We start from the raw sequence: 18,725 nt of genomic DNA on the forward strand, positions 1-18,725 counted from the left end.
AAGAAACCGAGGTGGGGGGCAAATTAGGCGAGGGAAGTGGCCACGCAGTAGGGACACTTGTATAAACTGACCATTCCTCTGCAACTGAGACAGTTCAGGCACAGCCACAGTGATAGGATTGGGGTCAGGCTCCTGTGGTGCCTGCCCATGTAAGCAACGCAGAGGCACCAAAGTGCCACCAAGCGCTCCAGGCCTTACCCCCACCCCCCGGCAAACACTGCAAGTCCACAACCACTTTACTGGACCACGGAGCAGTTGGACTGCACACGCTGTACAATCTCCTCGACAACACTGGCCATGTAGCAGTCACTGCTGGAGATGCTCACTGCCCCTTGCAATCTCAGCATCTTGGTTAAGAGCAGTCTCCCCCATTTGCAGGCTGACAAGGCAGCCATGCAGCGCATGCATCTGTGGCCATCCGAGCGGTGGCCAGCACTCTCCAGGAAGCAATAAAGGGCCATCACACAGGACCAGGAAAGGTGCTAAACACACCCAGGCTAACCACGTCTCTCTCTCTCTCTCTCTCATACCGCAGAAGGATGTCAGGAGCATGGAGCCTGGTGAGCTAGCTGTATACCTGATGGCCTACAGAGAGCGAAGAAGATTGAGGAGAGAGTGACTGAGGCACCTGACCACGCAAAGGCAGGAGCAGCAATCTCAGGAAGAAGGGGCTCCTGGGGCTCCTGCTCTCGATGCCCAGGAGTGACAGCGAGCCGTGGCTGGTCAGTGCCTAGCGACACCCAGGGTCTATAGGCGCAACCTGTCATTCCTGCTCATGACTGAGAATTAGGGTTGCCGAGGACTGCACATGTCTAAGTGACCACGGCGTTCAATTTCTATGCCAGTGGCTCCTTTCAGGGCTCCACAGGTGACCTCTGTGGGATGTCACAAGCTGCCACCCACAAATGCATCCACGAGGTCATGAATGCCATTTTCTCGAGGGCACACAACTTTGTGCATTTTGCCTGGGACCGGGACAGCCAGGATGCAAGGGCCATTGGATTCCCCCGGATCTCGGGATCCCCACAGGTGCAGAGTGCGATTGACTGCACCCATGTTGTGCTCAGGTCTCTGTCGCTACACACGGTGGATTACGTCAACCTCCAAGGGCTTCCCCTCACTGAACGTGCAGCTGGTGTGCAACCACCTGAAATGCATCCTGCAGGCGTGCGCACAGCTTCCAGGGATTGTGCACAACGCCTATATCCTCAGTCGGTCACAGATCCCTGGAGTCTTCCAGCGTCCACAGAGGCTACAGGGATGGCTCCTCGGGGACAAGGGCTACCCGCAGAGGCCGAGGCTGATGACACCCATGCGGCGGCCTCAGACTGCAGCAGAGTGACTCTATAATGAGGCTTATGCTGCAGCTCATGGTTTGGTGGAGCAGACCATCAGGATACTGAAGATGCGGTTCTGGTGCCTGGACCCTGCAATACAGTCCGCAGACGGTGTCACGCATCATTGTTGTCTGCTGCGCCCTTTACAACTTGGCACTCCAACAGGGAGACAAGCTGGCTGAGGCGGTGTCATCAGGGAATTGATATCCAACCACCCTCACTAGGGGGGCTTTGGCCTTGTAGCAGGGGATCCCATGGCTCTGCCTACACTGTATCCCCATTGACAATGTAACTCAGACATGTTTTAACCAATCTTAACTACTATTTAAAAAAGGAGGTAAAGGCAAAATAGTGCAGGTGCTGGAAATCTGAAACAAAAACAAAAAATGCTGGAAAAACTCAGCAGGTCTGACAGCATCTGTGGAGAGAAAGACAGAGTTAATGTTTTGAGTCAGTTCAGAGTGAAGAAGAGTCATACAGACTCGAAACATTAACTCTGTCTTTCTCTCCACAGATGCTGTCAGACCTGCTGAGTTTTTCCAGCAACTTTTGTTTTTGATTTAAAGAAGGAGGGAGGGAGAAAACGGGAATTATAGACTGGTTAGCCTAACATCAGTAGTAAGAAAAATTCTAGAGTCTATTATAAAGGATGTGATAACAGGACACTTAGAAAATATCAACAGGATTAGACAAGGTCAGCATAGATTTATGAAAGAGAAATCATGTTTGACAAACCTGCTGGAGTGTTTTGAGAGTGGAATTAGCAGAATAGAAAAGGGAGAGCCAGTGGATGTGGTGTAATTGGATTTTCAGGGAGTTTTTGATAAAGTCCCACATAAGAGGTCAGTGTGCAAAATTAAAGCATGCAGGATTGGGGGTAATATATTGGCATGGATTGAGAATTGGTTAGCAGACAGGAAACAGAAAGTATGAAAAAATGGGTCTTTTTCAGGGTGGTAGGCGGTGACTACTGGGTTACCGCAGTGGTCAATGTTTGGGCCCCGACTATTCACAATATATATCAATGATTTGGATGAGGGAACCAAAGGTAATGTTTCCAAGTTTGCTGACAACACAAAACTAGGTGGAAGTGTGAGTAATGAGGAAGATGTAAAGAGGCTTCAAGGCAATTTAGACAAGTTGAGTGGGCAAATACGTGGTAATTACAGTATAACGTGGAGAAGCGTGAAGTTATCCACTTCAGTAGGAAAAACAGAATGGCAGAGTATTATTTAAATGGTGATAGATTGGGAAATGTTGATGTACAAAGGGACTTGGGTGTCCTTGTACACCAGTCACCGAAAGCAAGCATGCAGGTGCAGCAAGAATTAGGAAGGCAAATGGTATGTTGGCCTTCATTGCAAGAGGATTTGATTACAGGATGTCTAACTGCAGCTGTACAGGGCTTTGGTGAGACCACACCTGGAGTATTGTGTGCAGTTTTGGTTTCCTTGCCTAAGAAAGGATATACTTGCCATAGGGGGAGTGCAGTGAAGGTTCACCAGACTGATTCCTGGGATGGCAGGATTGTCTTCTGAGGAGAGATTGGGTCAATGAGGCCTGTATTCAATGGAGTTTAGAATAATGAGTGGGGATCTCATTAAAATATATAGCATTCTGAGAGGGCTGGACAGACTGGATGCAGGGATGATGTTTCCCCTGGCTGCGGGGTCCAGAACAAGAGGTCACAGTGTCAGGATATGGAGTAGATCATTTAGGACTGAGATTAGGAGAAATTTCTTCATTCTTCACTCAGAGGGTGGTGAACCTATGGAATTCTCTACTATAGAAGGCTGTGGAGGCCAAATCACTGAATATATTTAAGAAGGAAATATATAGATTTCTGGATACTAAAGAAGTCAAGGGGTATGGGGAGAAAGCTGGAGTATGGTATTGAGATAAATGATAAGCCACGATCATATTGAATGGCGGTGCAGGCTCAAAGGGCTGAATGGCTGACTCCTGCTCCTATTTTCTATGTTTCTTAACCATATATTTCAAGAAAGAATGCAACAAATTTATGTCATAGGTTCCTGACTTCCTTTAACAATTCATTTGTTTTTTTTTTCATATTTTATTTGTTTTTATGTAAGTTATGTTCTGAAATGCTTGTTGTGGCCACAGCAGATGTTAATTGCTGAGTAAACCAAATCCCAGGGGGAAACTTGGCTTACAGGCCATACCCTTTCTTTTGTATTCTGAAGACCAGAAGAAAACATACTGATCTCAGCAGCAAGAAGTCCAGTAACACTTTTGGGATTTTAAAAATTAAAAGTAAAAGTTTTATTAACAAGAAGAAATTAAAACTTCAGCACACAAGATTACAGTTACACAGTTACAATTAGTCTTACAAAACGTTCCCCCAAAAGACTCCCTACTTGGTCAGACCCACAAGCCCCTCACTATCAACAGCCAACCAACCCCGAAGCTCTCCACAGTAAATCTAAAATACCTTTTCCCCCCCCTTTCATCTCAGGTTCCATTGTTCTCACACCTCTTTGAAACTCAAATCCTTCCAAATATAAAATCTTACATGTTTCTATTTTGTGTCTGCCTCCGGGTCAATAAGAAGTAATATACTCTCTTCTATTTACCCATGACTTCCCTTTGATATTCAAAAGAACTCAACTTATCTAAAAAAAATATAAATGTTAGTTCCAGCCTATTTACTTGTACCTCAAACCCAGCATTACAAATGCACAGCTAATGCCTCTATCGTTTCATCTATTAAACCTCCCAGACAACCCACCCCTAGTAACCTTTCCCCAGCTTAATTAAATTATTTATACACACACACACACACACAGCTTTCTTCACAAAATAACACCATATTCCCCCAAAAATTAAAAAAAAACATCCATTCTCACACGCTACACATTATTATTTGGTAAGGGAAAGTGACAGGTGGCATGTAGAGCCAGGCTACATGAAGTAGCTAGAGCAAAAAGTTGACAGAAAGTGACAGGCGGCAAAAAGAGAAGGCAAGAGGCTGGAGGAAAAAGGCAAGAAATTAAGAGGCACAGAACGCAACAGCTAGTGCTGCAAATAAGAGACAAAGATTCTTTCAGGAGCTTTCATCTATGATTCTCATCATAATTATACATCAGACCCAGAAAATTATAATGGCAGTAGATCAGAGGTATGTGGATATTGTGGGGCAAAAAAGTGGAATAAAGAGCCACCTTCGATGTGCTACAGAAATAGTGAAGTATGATGGTCACGCTTAAAAGAGTCACCTGACCCACTGAATGTTCTTCTCATGGGAACAACACAAAATCAAAACACTTGTTGAAAAACATCAAAAATTATAACAGCTGAGTAGAATCAAGAAATCCTTTTATTTTTGCTGAAGAATGAAGGACTTGTAATCTGGTCTATTATGGGATATTAATGTTCCATCAAACACTGAAACTGCAGACAGTGACACGGAAACTGTAGAGCGTCATACCACAGATGTTACCTTTGATACCAATGATGAAATAATCAGAGCATTAACAAACATTGAGGAAATAGTTGTAGAAGCATGATTTTGATTCTGAAGATTTTGAGTGACACGAGGGATGTAGAGAATGATTAATAGAAATCATACAGTACAGAATGTAAATCTAATTAAAGTAGAGTCAAGCCAAATAATGTAAAGTAAAGCAAATGAAAGCAAATTCATTGTGAATAGAAATAAGTTTTGTCAAGTAATGTTTTGAACATAATGATTTTGTATGAATTGAGGTTTTTGTGTTACATATTTATGGGAGTATAATTGTTAATTAAAATAATTGTGTGAAAGAAGGTGAATTGTTGAATTAAATCTGTTGCATATTCAGTCTAAATGCCCATAGGGCAAATATCTCTGCTTATTACTTCATAAAATCATTCTCTTTATTTTATTTTTTAAATCTGATTTTTAACTTTCACCCCTTTATTTCCCAGACCTAGGACAGGTAGCCCAGTTTGTAAATTGATAATTTACCCTTAGATAAAGCCATGTTGCCTAATAATTCAAACCCCCTCAGTTAGATATGTGGTGGTGGGAATTACTGTGCTGTTAGCTTGCTATCATAAAATATTCTTTTTTCATGTAAATTTAAATAGCCTGATAGCAAGAGCAAAATGTTGTATTTTGTCCCAGATTAGGATTAGGAATACACAATGTGAGAAATGGTTGGCACCTGTGGAAAGAGGATACGCTGGGCCACCAAGCTGCTCTCTCAGAGGTTTTCATACCTGGAGGTGATCCGCAGCCAAAAGATTTTTCAACATGCATCCTAAAATTTGTACCGTCTTCACATTCAGCTTTGAGTTTCTAACATGTTATGTTCATGGAGATTATTTTAGCATTACTGTGATTGTTTCTCTGTGACAGGGTGTACCTGGAGGTGTAGGTGAAGAAGGCTCTGCTGGAAGAAAGGGAGAACAGGTTAGTATTTTAAATGGATAATTATGGGGCCTGATTTCTCTACTTCCCTGACAGTTGTGGGTATTCTTTACATATCTTCAAACTCATCCCTGGGATGATAGTGTGACATAGTTGTCTGTCGGACACAATGTGAATACTCCTTCCGTGACTGTAATTAATCGTCAGCCAATATGGTGATTAGACATATACAGCTCCCACAACCCATTCAGATATGAGTATCCCCATTGAATGTCAGCCAGCATTCAGAGTTGGAACCCTGGTCCCCATTTGCCAGGATGATCTGGAGTGGGTTTCAAAAACACTGCACCTTCTGACTCAGAGGTGGAAATGCTACCACTAAGCCAATGTTTCACTCCCGATAATTGTGGTTAACTATGTTTACTTAATAGCTTGAAGCTGTTGTTTACCTTGTAGATTTTTGATATCTTCAACACAGTTACCACATTATTAGTCCAATACTTGATCCAGATCAAGGCTACTGTGTGGGGATGTATTTTCCATGGAATGTTTCTCCCCTCTATGTTTTCCATGGGCATGTTTTAAATCTGTAGTTGCATCTTAATGAGAAACTGCAGTTCAGGTCAGAAAGATGTTCGCCACTCAGCTGACACCAGCTCCAAGCACAATCTGCCTTTTCACTCCCTTGCACGGCTGAGTGCCATTCTATAACGTTAACCAAATCAATTTATAATTGACATGTTTCAGTGGTGTTAATCATTGTTGATTGTTAAACAAGACCTTGTTTAAATGCTGTTAACATTCTGTGATAATTTGCCAATCACATGTGTATCTTGGTTAATATTGAGGCCAATTGTGCTTTTCAAAAAAAAGTAGCTGATACTGCCTGTTCCTCAAACTCTCCAACATCCATCTCAGTTGAGCAAGAGTTCTTATATGTCAGTTAAGCTATTTTAACAGGTAATTGTGCCCAGCTGAGGCACTCTACTTCAGTGAAACTGAGATCAGATACTGTCCTCCTTTCTCTGTCCACAGCATCACATTGCCCGATCTCACGTGACAAAGGCAGTGCTTCTGAAGTGAAAGGCCCAGGTTCTCTAACTTCCTGGTTCATTGAGATTGTGTGGTGATGAATAGCCAGAAACTGTCTACAAAAAACTACACTTGACTGAGTCTATCCAAAAAATATACAAAGTGCAAAGAAAGCCACCTAATACCAAATCTATAATTTTATGTCCTACTATTTCACTTATATTTTCATTGCTTTTTGGTTTATCGTAAATGTACAATTTGAACCATGTTTGGTTTGACTTAAAAGGGTGCCCTAGGAAGCCTTGGGATACTTGGTCCAACAGGAACTAAAGGAGAACCAGGAGATGAGGGATTGCAAGGGCCTCCGGGAGAGAGAGGAGAATCTGGAAAAATGGTAATAAATGTTTCTTATGACTTTGTGTACGCCACATTTAAGAATGTCAGAAAAGGAAAAGGGCCAACTGTAGTAATTATGGTTTTGTTAAATGTTGGACTGTACCTTTAAGAATAGTCCTGTGATGTAACATCACATGATCTGTGTAAACCAATGTGGTAGCAGTGCAGGCTACCTCCATAGTCTGTTTCGAGATAGAGACGGAGTTGAAAGCACACGTGTAATTGCTGCTGGCTGTATTATGAATAAACCTAATGTTTCCACTTAGAAAGTTGTCTGCAGGTCAACTCTATTACAAATAGGCGACAAGGTCACACTACAACAAACTGATGATGAGGATAAATCAAGATAAATCGGAATTGGTACTGTACCTCACCCAGCAATTGTGAATATCAGCGTCCGTTTAAAATAACAGAAGATATACTCACCCGAAATGCCACAATTTGGTAGAATTGATCCCTTTGAGCCAGCCACAGATGATTTTGGTCTCAGTACATAGAATGCCTCGCGTTCTTCTTTCAAGTGAACAAAATTATGGGGGAAGAGAAGATCCTCTTGAGTACTTGTGGGAGCAAAACCTACAGATTGATTCGAAGTTTGATGGCACCCAGTGTCCCAGATTCAAAGACTTTCAGAGAATTGGTGGACCTCATGAAGGGACATTTTCAACCCAAGCCCTCAGTCACAATGCAGAGGTTCCGGTTCAATTCAAGAAATAGAGCCCCAGGTGAGACAATTGGTAGCAATGTGGCGAATTTGAAGCAACTAACGGAACATTGCGAGTTCAGTGAGACTCTGAACGACATGCTCAGAGATCGTTTAGTGTGTAGTGTGAAAGAAGGCGCTATTCAGAGCAGATTGCTGGCTGAAGTGAATCTGGACTTTAAGAAGGCGTTAGAAATAGCGCTGGCCATGGAAAGCGCCGTAAGAGATTCACAAGCAATACAGAATTCAAAATGGCACCGTACTCCAAATCGGATGGGAACAGTCAGCCAAAAATGGTGCGAAAAAGCGAGAGTCTGCCATGAAGCGGGAAACAGCCCCCCCTAACCAAAAAATAAGAAGAAATAATTTAGCAGCTAAATTGAAGAACAACTTTAATCAATGTGGGAACAATCAGACTTTTAGTGACAGTTTAAAAAAGTAGAATGTTAGTTTTGCCACAGAAGTGAACGTATAATGGGACAGTGCAAAGTGAGATTTAAACAGGCTTGCAAACAACAGAAGAAGCCCAATGAATTCTACAGTGTACGAGAGCCTGAAACAACAAATTCTGACATTTGTTCATTGTTTAACATGAAAGTTGGGAAGACAGAACCAATATTTGTTACAGTACAAGTGAATAGTAAACTAGTAAAAATGTAAGTGGACATGGAAGCTTCCACTGCTGTAATTTGAAAACACACTTTCAGATATTTAAATAATGGTGAACATCAATTAAATTTGGAACAAACATTTGCCAAGCTGAAAACGTACACAGGCAAAGAAATCCAAGTAAAAGGTATCAGCACAGTAACTGTCCATTATAGAAACCACTTGGCACAACTACCCGTGATGGTGGTAGTAGGTGAAGGGCCAAGCCTTCTTGGGCGAGATTGGTTAAAGGAGATTAAATTAAACTGGTCCAAAATCTTCCAGTTGAGAGCAAGTGCGCTACCAGAGCTGCTTAAAAAGTACATCTTCCGGGGCAAACTGAGAAAAATCTAAAGCCTGCAGGCCAAGATTTACATGGACCTAGAAGTAACCCCGCGCTTCATGAAAGCAAAACCGGTGCCATACGCCGTGAGAGAGAAGGTGGATACTGAGCTGAACCAGCTAGAGAGATTGGGTGTCATAAAAGTGGTTCAGTTCTCAGAATGGGCTGCACCCATAGCCCCTGTCCTTAAAACAAGATCAAAGCGTCCGAATTTGTGGGAACTATAAACTGACGGCCAACAGAGCAGCCAAACTGGTCAGGTACCCCAATCCAAAAATCAAAGACCTATATACCAAGCTAGCAGGAAGGACAACGTATACAAAGCTTGACATGAGTCACGCATATCACCAATTAGAGTTGGAAAACACCTCCCAGAAATTTGTCACAATTAATACCCACAAAGGGTTGTACCAATATACAAGCTTGTCTTTCAGTGTTTCCTCAGCCTGTGCCATCTTTCAGAGAATAATGGAAAGCTTACTGCAGGGACTGCCCCAGGGTGTAGTCTACTTAGACGATATGCTGATAACCAGATTCACTGAAAAGGAACATTTGGCTAATCTAGAGGAAGCCCTAAAATACTTTTTACAAGCAGGAGTACGACTGAAAAAGGAAAAATGCACTTTTCAAGCAAAAGAAGCAATCTAACGTAAAGGCAAAATACTGCGGATGCTGGAAATCTGAAACAAAAACAAGAAATGCTGGAAAAACTCAGCAGGTCTGACAGCATATGTGGAGAGAAAGACAGAGTTAACATTTTTAATCTGTATGGCTCTTCTTCAGAACTGATCAAAGAACAAAGGAAGTAATCTATTTGGGCTACCAGGTAGATTCTCAGGGCTTACGCCCCATTGAAGAGGAGGCTAAAGCAATAGGAGAGGCACCTGCACCCAAGAATGCTGCTGAACTTAAATCATTTTTAGGAATGATAAATTATTGTGGGCAATTTTTACCTAATTTATGTACAGTTCTGGTCCCTCTGCATTCACTGCTAAGAAAGAATCAATGTTGATCGTGGGAGGCACCCCAAAAAGAATTTTTCATGAAAGTGAAACAGCTGTCACCCTCATCCAATCTGCTAGTGCATTATGACCAGATGAAACACTAGGTGCTAACATGTGATGTGTGTCCCTATGGAGTGGGAGCAGTACTATCTCATAGAATGGACAATGGCACAGAGCAGTCAATAGGCTATGTATCCTGGAGGCTTACCACAGCAGAAAAAGGATATTCTCAAATTGAAAAGGAAGGTCTGCCAATCATGTTTGGTGTAAAAAAAATTCACCAATACGTGCACGGCTGGCATTTCACAATTGTATCAGACCACAAACCACTATTGGGCTTTTTAGCGAAGCAAAGGCTTTACCACCCATAATCTCAGCAAGAATACAATGATGGGCTCAAAGTGATCCTTCTGTCAGGTCACTTAGCTCAGCGAACAGGGTTGCACACCTATTTACTGAGTGATTTGATAAACACTGCAGACGCAGGGACCAATGTAAGATGAAGCACATGTTGTTTATTTACACAAGTAACAGAGCACTAACACAATGTGTACTTCTTCAACCAGATCCTATTCTAAACTACTGATTAACATTGTAACCCACGCTACACAGCAATTGGGTAATGCAACCATGTGGTCAATCTGCTCATGTTCTCTTAAAGGTGTATTGCACCTCAGATTACCACATCCCTCCCCCTTTACTTGAAAGTACAATTTACAATCTTTACAATATATCAACTATTTACACGATAAACTATTTACAAATTCATTCTCTCTGGAGGCTCCTTCAAACATGTCAAATGTTGTAGTTCTATGACTTCAGATGGTTTATCAGAGGCCTCCCTCTCAGGAGTCATCTGTCCACTAGGGTCTCTAGTAGGAACCTGTAAGTTTGTCTCTTCGGCTCTCTCAGACTCAACGGATCCTACGGGAACTTCCAAACCAAGTGGAGTTCCTTCCACATGTGGTGTAGACTCCAACAGGAATGCTTGGCACATCCTTTCTTGTAAATCTTTTCCCTTTTCCTGAGGTGATCTACGTGTCTCCTAATTATCCGACTTTAGACCAATATGTGATAGGAAAGGGGTCCTGTCACAGCACTAGCTTCACATGATAGCGATTTGGGCCCAACTCCAAAGTTCTTCGCAAAAACTATGTCTCCAACAGTGAAGTTTCTTTCACAACTGTGGTAATTGTGTCCATTTTTCTGGGCCTCCTGACTTCTCTCTACCCTCCCCTCTAAATTCAGCCTTGTGAGACTCAAACGTGTCCTGAGACGTCTCTTCATCAATAACTCTGCGGGAGCAATACCAGTGGTCGTGTGTGGCGTAGTCCTATAGCTGAGTAGGAAACATGATAATCTAGTTGCAATAGAGTTGCCATCCAGTTTTGTTCATTCTGGATTTGAAGGTCTGGACCGCCCTCTCGGCCAAACTATTGGATGCAGGGTGGTATGGCGAGGTCTTAACATGTGTTATGCCATTGAGACCTGTGAATCTTTGGATTCCCCGCTGGTGAATGCCGTTCCATTATCAGACATTATTATCTCTGGTAACCCGTGTATCACAAAACTCTGACGCAATCAGTCTAGGGTGGCAGCAGATGTGGGTGACCTTACTTTATATACATCCATCCAATTCAAGTGAGTGTCTATAATCAAGAGGAACATTGTGCCCAAAAAGGTCCCATGTAGTCAATGTGGAGGCAGACCCATGGCCTTCCTGGCTATTCCCAGGGATGCAATGAAGCAGAAGGGGGCAATTTCTTTACCTGTTGGCACTGTATGCAGCTCTTGACAAAGTTTTCAATTTCTGTATCTATCCCTGGCCACCATAAGTAGCTGCGCGCCAACATTTTCATTCTCGAGATGCCGGGGTGAGCAATTCAGTCAATAATGGCTTTCTTCCTCTCAGAGGCACAATGACCCTCACTCCCTACAGCAAGAGGACATCCTGGTAGGTGAGCTCATATTTTCTATTAAAATAGGGCTTCATTTCGTTTGACTTTGGCTCATTAGACCATCCCTGTAATACCTGTTCCCTTACTTGAGACAAAACTGGATCGCAGTCTGTCCGCTATTTTGTTTGTTTGGCATATACTGGTGACGAATCCAGAAAGTTTAATAACAAGACAAGTTTTGCAGAATTGGAACATTCACATTGCTGTCTTTTAGAGGTAATCGGCTCAGTGCATTGGCATTTGCAATCTGGCTTCCTGGTGGATAAAGGTATATTTGTAAGCAGCGAGAATCAGTGTCCACCTTTGAATGTTTGCAGAGGCATTATCTTCCCAGAACAATCCTAGTAGTGGCTTGTGGTCGGATACAATGGTAAAGTGGCGACCATGGATTTATTGGTGGAATTTCTTAACGCCACAAATACAATGGATAAGCCTTCTTTCTCTATTTGTGAGTCTCTTCGTTCTGCAACACTGAGTGTTCTTGAGACATAACCAATGGGCCATTGGGAGCCATCCGCCATCCGGTGGGAGAATATTGCCCCTACTCTGTAAGGAGATGCATCGCAGGCCAAAATGTACCAACACGGCTGATGAATGTAACAACTGCTTTACTGTTAGAAAAGCCTGTATTGTGGAGCTTGCCAAATCCACCTGTGGTTTTTCTTGAGTAAACCGTATAATGGAGCCAGTACCGTTGACAAATTTGGGAGAAAACAGCCATAATAGTTAATCATTGCCAAGAAGGACTTGAGCCCTGTGGTGTTTCTCAGTGCTGGGGCCTCATGAATAGCTCTCACCTTGTCTTCTACTGGGTGAAGGCCCTGCGAGTTGGCCCTCTGACCCAGGTAAACCACTTCTTTTGTTTGGAAGATACATTTTTCTCTTTTCAAATGTACTCCGGCTTGTGAGAAACGCTTCAATACCTCTTTCAGGTTAGCCAGGTGGTCTTCATCAATTAGTCCTGTTACTAGGACATCATTGAGATAAACCATAACATAGGTCAAACCTTGAAGTAAACTTTCCATTGTCTGTTGGAAAATGGCACAAGCCGATGAGACTCCAAAGGGTAACCTGGTATATTGGTATAACTCCTATGTGTGTTGATAGTCACAAAATCCCAAGAGGCCTTTTCTAGCTTGACTTGCTGGTAAGCGTGGCTCACGTCGAGCTTCGTATACGCAGTTCCCCCTGCCAACCTGGAGTACAATTCATCAATTTTCCGTTTAGGAATGCCAGTCAGTTCTGGCCACTTTGTTAACAGTCAACTTGTAGTCCCCGCATATTCTCACACTCTGGTCAGGCTTTAGTACTGGAACCATGGGTGCTGTCCATTCGGAAAATTGTACAGGTTGTAAGATCCCCCCAACCTTTCCAGCCTGTCCGATTCGACATCAACTTTTTCTCGTAATGCATAGGGGACTGGTCCTGCCTTCAAAAATCTGGGGGTTGCCCTGGGATCCATGTGGATTTTGGCTTGCAGACCTTGAATCTTCCCAAGCTCCTCCCTGATAACAGAGGCATATTTCTGTAATAATTATTGTAGATCTTCCATTCTGAGTTGAAAAATCTCGGTCCACTCCAACTTTATTTCCTTAAGCCAGTTCCAATCAAGTAGACTTGGACCCTCCCCTGCTACCATTATCAGGGGTAAATTGACAGACTTATTTCCATACTGTACTGGAACCTTGTATATACCTCTTACCCGTATGTCTTCACTAGTATACGTCTTTAACTTAGCATCTGAATTTTCCAAATTTAACGAGTTGTCCCTTTCATTCAGATATTTGAACGAATGTTCCCCTGTAACTGTCGTGGATGCCCTTCTATCTGTCTCCATTCGGATGGGTTTCTCATTGACTCTCACTGTCACGTAGATTGGCTCTGTTTTACCCATTTTTAAGTTGTGTAGTGAGTAAATATCTGACTCTGTTTCCTCTATTATGTGGATTTCACAATTTCTGCCTTTTTGCTTAAAGTTTTGACTTAAACTGTCTTTACAATATCGCATAATATGTCCATTACGATGGCAGTAGAAACACTCAATTCTTTTAAATTGTCGTTCGCTTGCAGGCTGTCTGGTTCCATTTCTGCTGTTATTATTGTGGGTTCTCTCTGTTAAACCATTGCTTTTTGCTGATCTGTTAATAGTGGCTGTTTCCGGTCTTTCCGTGGAGCCCAGCGCGTCCGCACCATTTCTAAGCGGTGCTCCCCTCTTGATGCAAAGGATGGTGCCATTTTGTGCTCCCTTGATTACTTCTGAATCCCCGACGGCACTTTTTATTGTGAGCGCCAACTCCAGCGCTTTGCTGAAGCCTAAATTCGTTTCTGACAACAACCTTTTTGAATGGCGTCTTCATTAATCCCACATACTAATCGGCCTCTCAATATGTCGTTAATCAACATCCCAAACTCATAGTGCTCTGCCAGTTGTGTTAAGGCTGCTACACAGCAAACGACCATCTCCCCAGGGGTGTTAAAGTTAAAATGGTGCGTTGTTATCGAGCGTTTCGGCTGAAAATGGCTTTTCACAAGATTTACCAATTCATCAAAGCTCTTGACATCTGGGGCATTGGGTGCCGTTAAACTACAAGTTAGGCCGTATGTTTTACTGCCACATGTCGATAAGAGGATCGCTTGCCTCTTCTCCTCCCCCAATGTGTTGTTGGCCAAAAAGAAGAACGCAAGGCGTTTTATATAATGTGACCAGTTATCGATGATCTTATCAAATGGTTCGATATGGCCAAACTGTGGCATACTGGAGGAAGATGACTTTGACGACTATGATGAAGGCTGTACTCACAATCGCTTTGCAAGGTACGGCTGATTTGCTTCTGTTTCATTTCCACGGTTTCTTTGGTGTCGTCGACTGACCGTGTTTTGCCTCATTGCCAGTTGTTGTTAAGTCCCTTCTGTCGGGTCACTTTGCTTAGCGAACACAGATGCATACCTATCTACTGGTGAGTGAGTTGGCAAACAACATATTGCAGACGCAGAGACCCATGTAAGATGAAGCACATGCTGTTTATTAACACAAGTGACAGAGCACTAACACAATGTGTGCTTCTCCAATCAGACCCTATTCTACATACTGATAAGCTTTGTAGCCTGCATTACACAGCAATTGGGTAATACCATCACGTGGTCAATCTGCTCACATTCTCTTAAAGGTGTATTGCACCTCAGATTACCACTGGTTCTAATTTTGGCAGCTTATGAATGCACCTTTGTGCATAGGCCTGGCATTCACACCGCAAATGCTGATGCCCTGAGCCGCCTGCCCTTACAGGAGAATGATGAACACGTCCCTGTTCCGCAGGAACTCGTTTTACTGTTAAATTTTCTAGATTCCTCACCAGCATGTGCCAGACAGATCAGAATAGGAAAAGGGCCAACAATCCCATTCTTATCTGCCTCTTAACAGTCCTTTTCCTATTTTCTCCAAAAAGAAATGGAATTGTCTTTTGAACTGATCATGATACTATTCACTTAAGTGGCATTCCCTGGTACTCATCTAAGTTAACAGAAATCTATTCAGAGGCATTCAGTTTTTTTTTAACATGTATCTCACAGCTGTGAGTTCAGTAGAAAAATAGATTGTGCAGAGCATAACATGGACTGCCAACTTGTTATTGCTCATTTTTCACTGTACAAGGCAACTTTCATCTTTTTGCTTTTTACTTTAATATTCACTTAAAGCCTACAGCCATCTTGACAGCTGGATCCTGGGCTATCAATAGTTGTGGTCATGCCAGGTGGCTGCACTAAAAACTGACATATTGGTCGCTTTGATGTTTGTTTATTTCTGTCATAACTTAACGGTAGTTTCTGTCTCACAAAACAAAAATCAGAACATTGCAATGTCACAAGTGAAAAATTAATTATCCAAGCACCTTGGCACTTGTAACGCAATTCCACCACAACTCCAGTGGTAACAGCAGGAAGACTGGGTAATATAGCCTGAACCCAGATACTAAATGCCGTAGTCTATTGTCAGGGATTCCTTGAAGTCTTTCAATGGCGGAGGCAGGATCGGCAGCAGGCACTGCACTGACCAGAACTCAGAGAGGTGCCCACAATCGGCGTAAGAAAGAGAATCCTCCCTGCTGAGATTCTTGTGATCAGCAGAAGAGGCTCCTAGTGGGGAACAGCTTGGCATAATCACTGTGATCACAAACCTATGGATTGTCAGGGCCCTTACTTGTCTTTGATATGTGCCCTCGAGGTGCCTACCAACCCACCTTGACCAACACCTACTGCCACAGGTTAACTCGAATTGAAATGGCTAGGTTCGATTGTGGCACAAGCCAGGTTAATATGTTATGGTATTTGTCAGAATTGCTCAAATGATTCTTGGGCCTGGATTTTCACTCCCAGGTTGGGAGAGCCTAGCTGGGACATTTCCCAGCTCCCTGAACTTGACTCAGGAAAAAGTGGCCCAGAATTTGGAATTTTCGTTCTGGGGTGGGGATGAAACAGGAGTCAGGTGCACCGCCCCCCAGCATGAGTGTGGAGGCTGCCAGGCGCAGAGAGGGGTGCTGGGCGGAAGGCCTGCCTCTGTGCTCTGGCACTTTGTCGAAGTTTGAAAAAAAAAACAAGAAAACAACATCCTTCCAGACCTCACCCGCCAACCCTCTCATCCATGCCAACCCATGCCACCTCATGTCCTCTACCCTCCCCACACCCTCCATGCCAACCTATGCCCCTGAACCCATAGCAAGCAATGATGTTTGTAGCACTCCAGGCATTTTTTAAACAAATTTAAAGGACAGGACTTTTAAATGTCTTGACAGTTTGACAGCTCCCTTTGACAGTTAGCTTTGACAGGTCCTGTTGACAGTTCTGACAGATCCTCTTGACAGGTCCTTTGACAGGTGCTTCTGACAGTTTTGATAATTGATTTTTTCAGGTCTGTTGACAGTTCTAATGAGTGTGTTTATGCACTTGTTATGCACATTTATGTCTACTTTTAACAATTCCAAAGGGCCCCTTACCTCCCCCAAAGGTGTCACGGGAGCAGATCCAAAGGAGTAGTACCATCCAAATGAATCCAGAAAGTTTGGACCTGCTCTTACCTGGTTTAATTTGAATGCTCCAGGTTTCACACGACAAGAATCAGAATTGAGTGCAGGCAGCTGACAATTCAGACAGCCAGCTGCCTCTGTGAACCGTGCATGCCTGAACCCCTGCCTGTCCCCATTCCTGTCCCAGCAAAAATAAGAGAGGCTGTCCATCGTGGCGAAAAATTAGGCCTCAGCATCTCAAACTGCTTTGTTTTTGTCATTTCAGACCTTAAGACCTGATTTCCACCACACAACCTGAGCATCCCTGTCAAACTAAAACTATTTCTCATCAAAACTGGAAAAGCTTATAATGTTAAATGCATCTGAGCTGCATTGACATTTCGAAACATGAACTTAAAGTGCGTAGGCTTCAAATGAATAATCGGTTCACATGTATAGGAAAACCTGCCAACTTTATTTCTTGTTTTCTATAATGCAGGGAGAAATCGGGCCTGGCGGTGATCCAGGGGACCTTGGGCCAAAAGGAGAAAAGGTAACCTTTTTGTTCTTTAATTATCTAGATGCATGTAACAAGCAAGCTAAATTTAAAACACTTCTCAAATATGAACACTCCTCATTTTTATTGTCTGGTTTTTAATGGTAAGTTGCAACATGTCTACTTTATTGGCACGATGTTCGTTTTTTTTATATCAAAACACCTGGCTAATGTGTAAAGATCAGTCATTCTGGGCACCATCAAATATATGAGCAAAGAGGCAATAACTAAACAAATAATGGTTTGGCAATGGCAAGGTTTGACTCTGGGAGGAAGGGACGAGGTATGGAGGTAAGGGGTTCCGTTGATCCATAGGCGTGAAGAAAATCAGTACAGCTATGTGTTAGAACTTAAAGAAAACTTCAACTTACTCCAAAAAAAATCCTTTATTAATGCCACATTGTGCAGTCTTGTTATCATCCCCAATAGTTTGGCCTATATTTTAGAACCAGTATTTGGCATGAAAGAATTTCACTTGGTATTTAAGCAAAGGGATGGATAGTAACCAGTAAGAAATTATGCCCACTGTGTTTCAAGATGTGTTGCCTCCACTGCCCACTCCCCAGTTGGGAATGGAGGCTAGGGGGCGTAACGGGGTGCAAAAATACCAGGCCAGCCAATGTGTCAGTCTCAGGATGCCATGCCTGGCACCACCAATGTTCATCAGGGCAGTGGAAGGTTGGGGCGGGGATCCTGCTCTCCTCCCTGTTGAAGCCAAATTAGTTTGTTTAAAAACTTGTTGGAGGGGGGAGGTTGGAATATTTAAAGGGGCACCCAGGCTTCAGGAAGTGTCAGTTCCTGATTAGCTGAGGGGAAGCAGGTACACAATGGAGAGCCAGTTGTGGCTGCCCCAGAGCATCACCCCAGCCCAATAGAAGGGTTAGCAGGGTAAAGGAGGACTCAGCACTTGATAAGGAGGTGCTCCTGGTGCTGAGCAGGTGGCGCGGCAAGAGTGGCACTCACCTCTCGGGCATTGAATGAGGTCATCACACCCTGGCATCATGGGGCCAGAAGAGTCGGGGTCAAGGCTGCCAAGCATAATTGGGTGACACCACTCTAAAAGGAAGGCTGCAGCTGGAAATGAGGCATGACTGTCCAATTTCAGGTACAGTGGTGAGGAGAGGCAACACTCTCTGCAGGAAAGATGGAGCCCCCGTGCAGCAGGACGGCATGGGAGAGGAAACAAGACATCTGTGGCCTCACCGTCAAAAACCTAAAGCACTGGTTGCCATAATCTGTCAGTGGCCATCAACATCACTTGAACTTATTCGCTTCTGCCTCCTTCCAAGGATCAGCTGCTGACCGTAGTGGCATCTCACAAGCAGCTGCAGACCACTGCATGTCGCTTGTCACTGATGCTCTCTCTCAGAGCTGGA

General features: G+C 43.3%; 1 protein-coding gene across 1 annotated transcript in view; it reads left to right on the forward strand.

Annotated features, from left to right (window-relative positions):
• LOC144685615 (uncharacterized) overlaps positions 1-18,725 on the forward strand; it is a 449,474-nt gene that overhangs the window by 373,529 nt on the left and 57,220 nt on the right. Inside the window, exons 41-43 of the mRNA XM_078550317.1 lie at positions 5,698-5,751; positions 7,028-7,135; positions 17,293-17,346. Coding sequence (XP_078406443.1) covers positions 5,698-5,751; positions 7,028-7,135; positions 17,293-17,346 — 216 coding nt within the window. The remainder of the gene's footprint in view (positions 1-5,697; positions 5,752-7,027; positions 7,136-17,292; positions 17,347-18,725) is intronic.

The sequence above is a fragment of the Cetorhinus maximus genome, chromosome 10, assembly GCF_964194155.1.
Source record: "Cetorhinus maximus chromosome 10, sCetMax3.hap1.1, whole genome shotgun sequence".
NCBI classification, from domain to species: domain Eukaryota; kingdom Metazoa; phylum Chordata; class Chondrichthyes; order Lamniformes; family Cetorhinidae; genus Cetorhinus; species Cetorhinus maximus.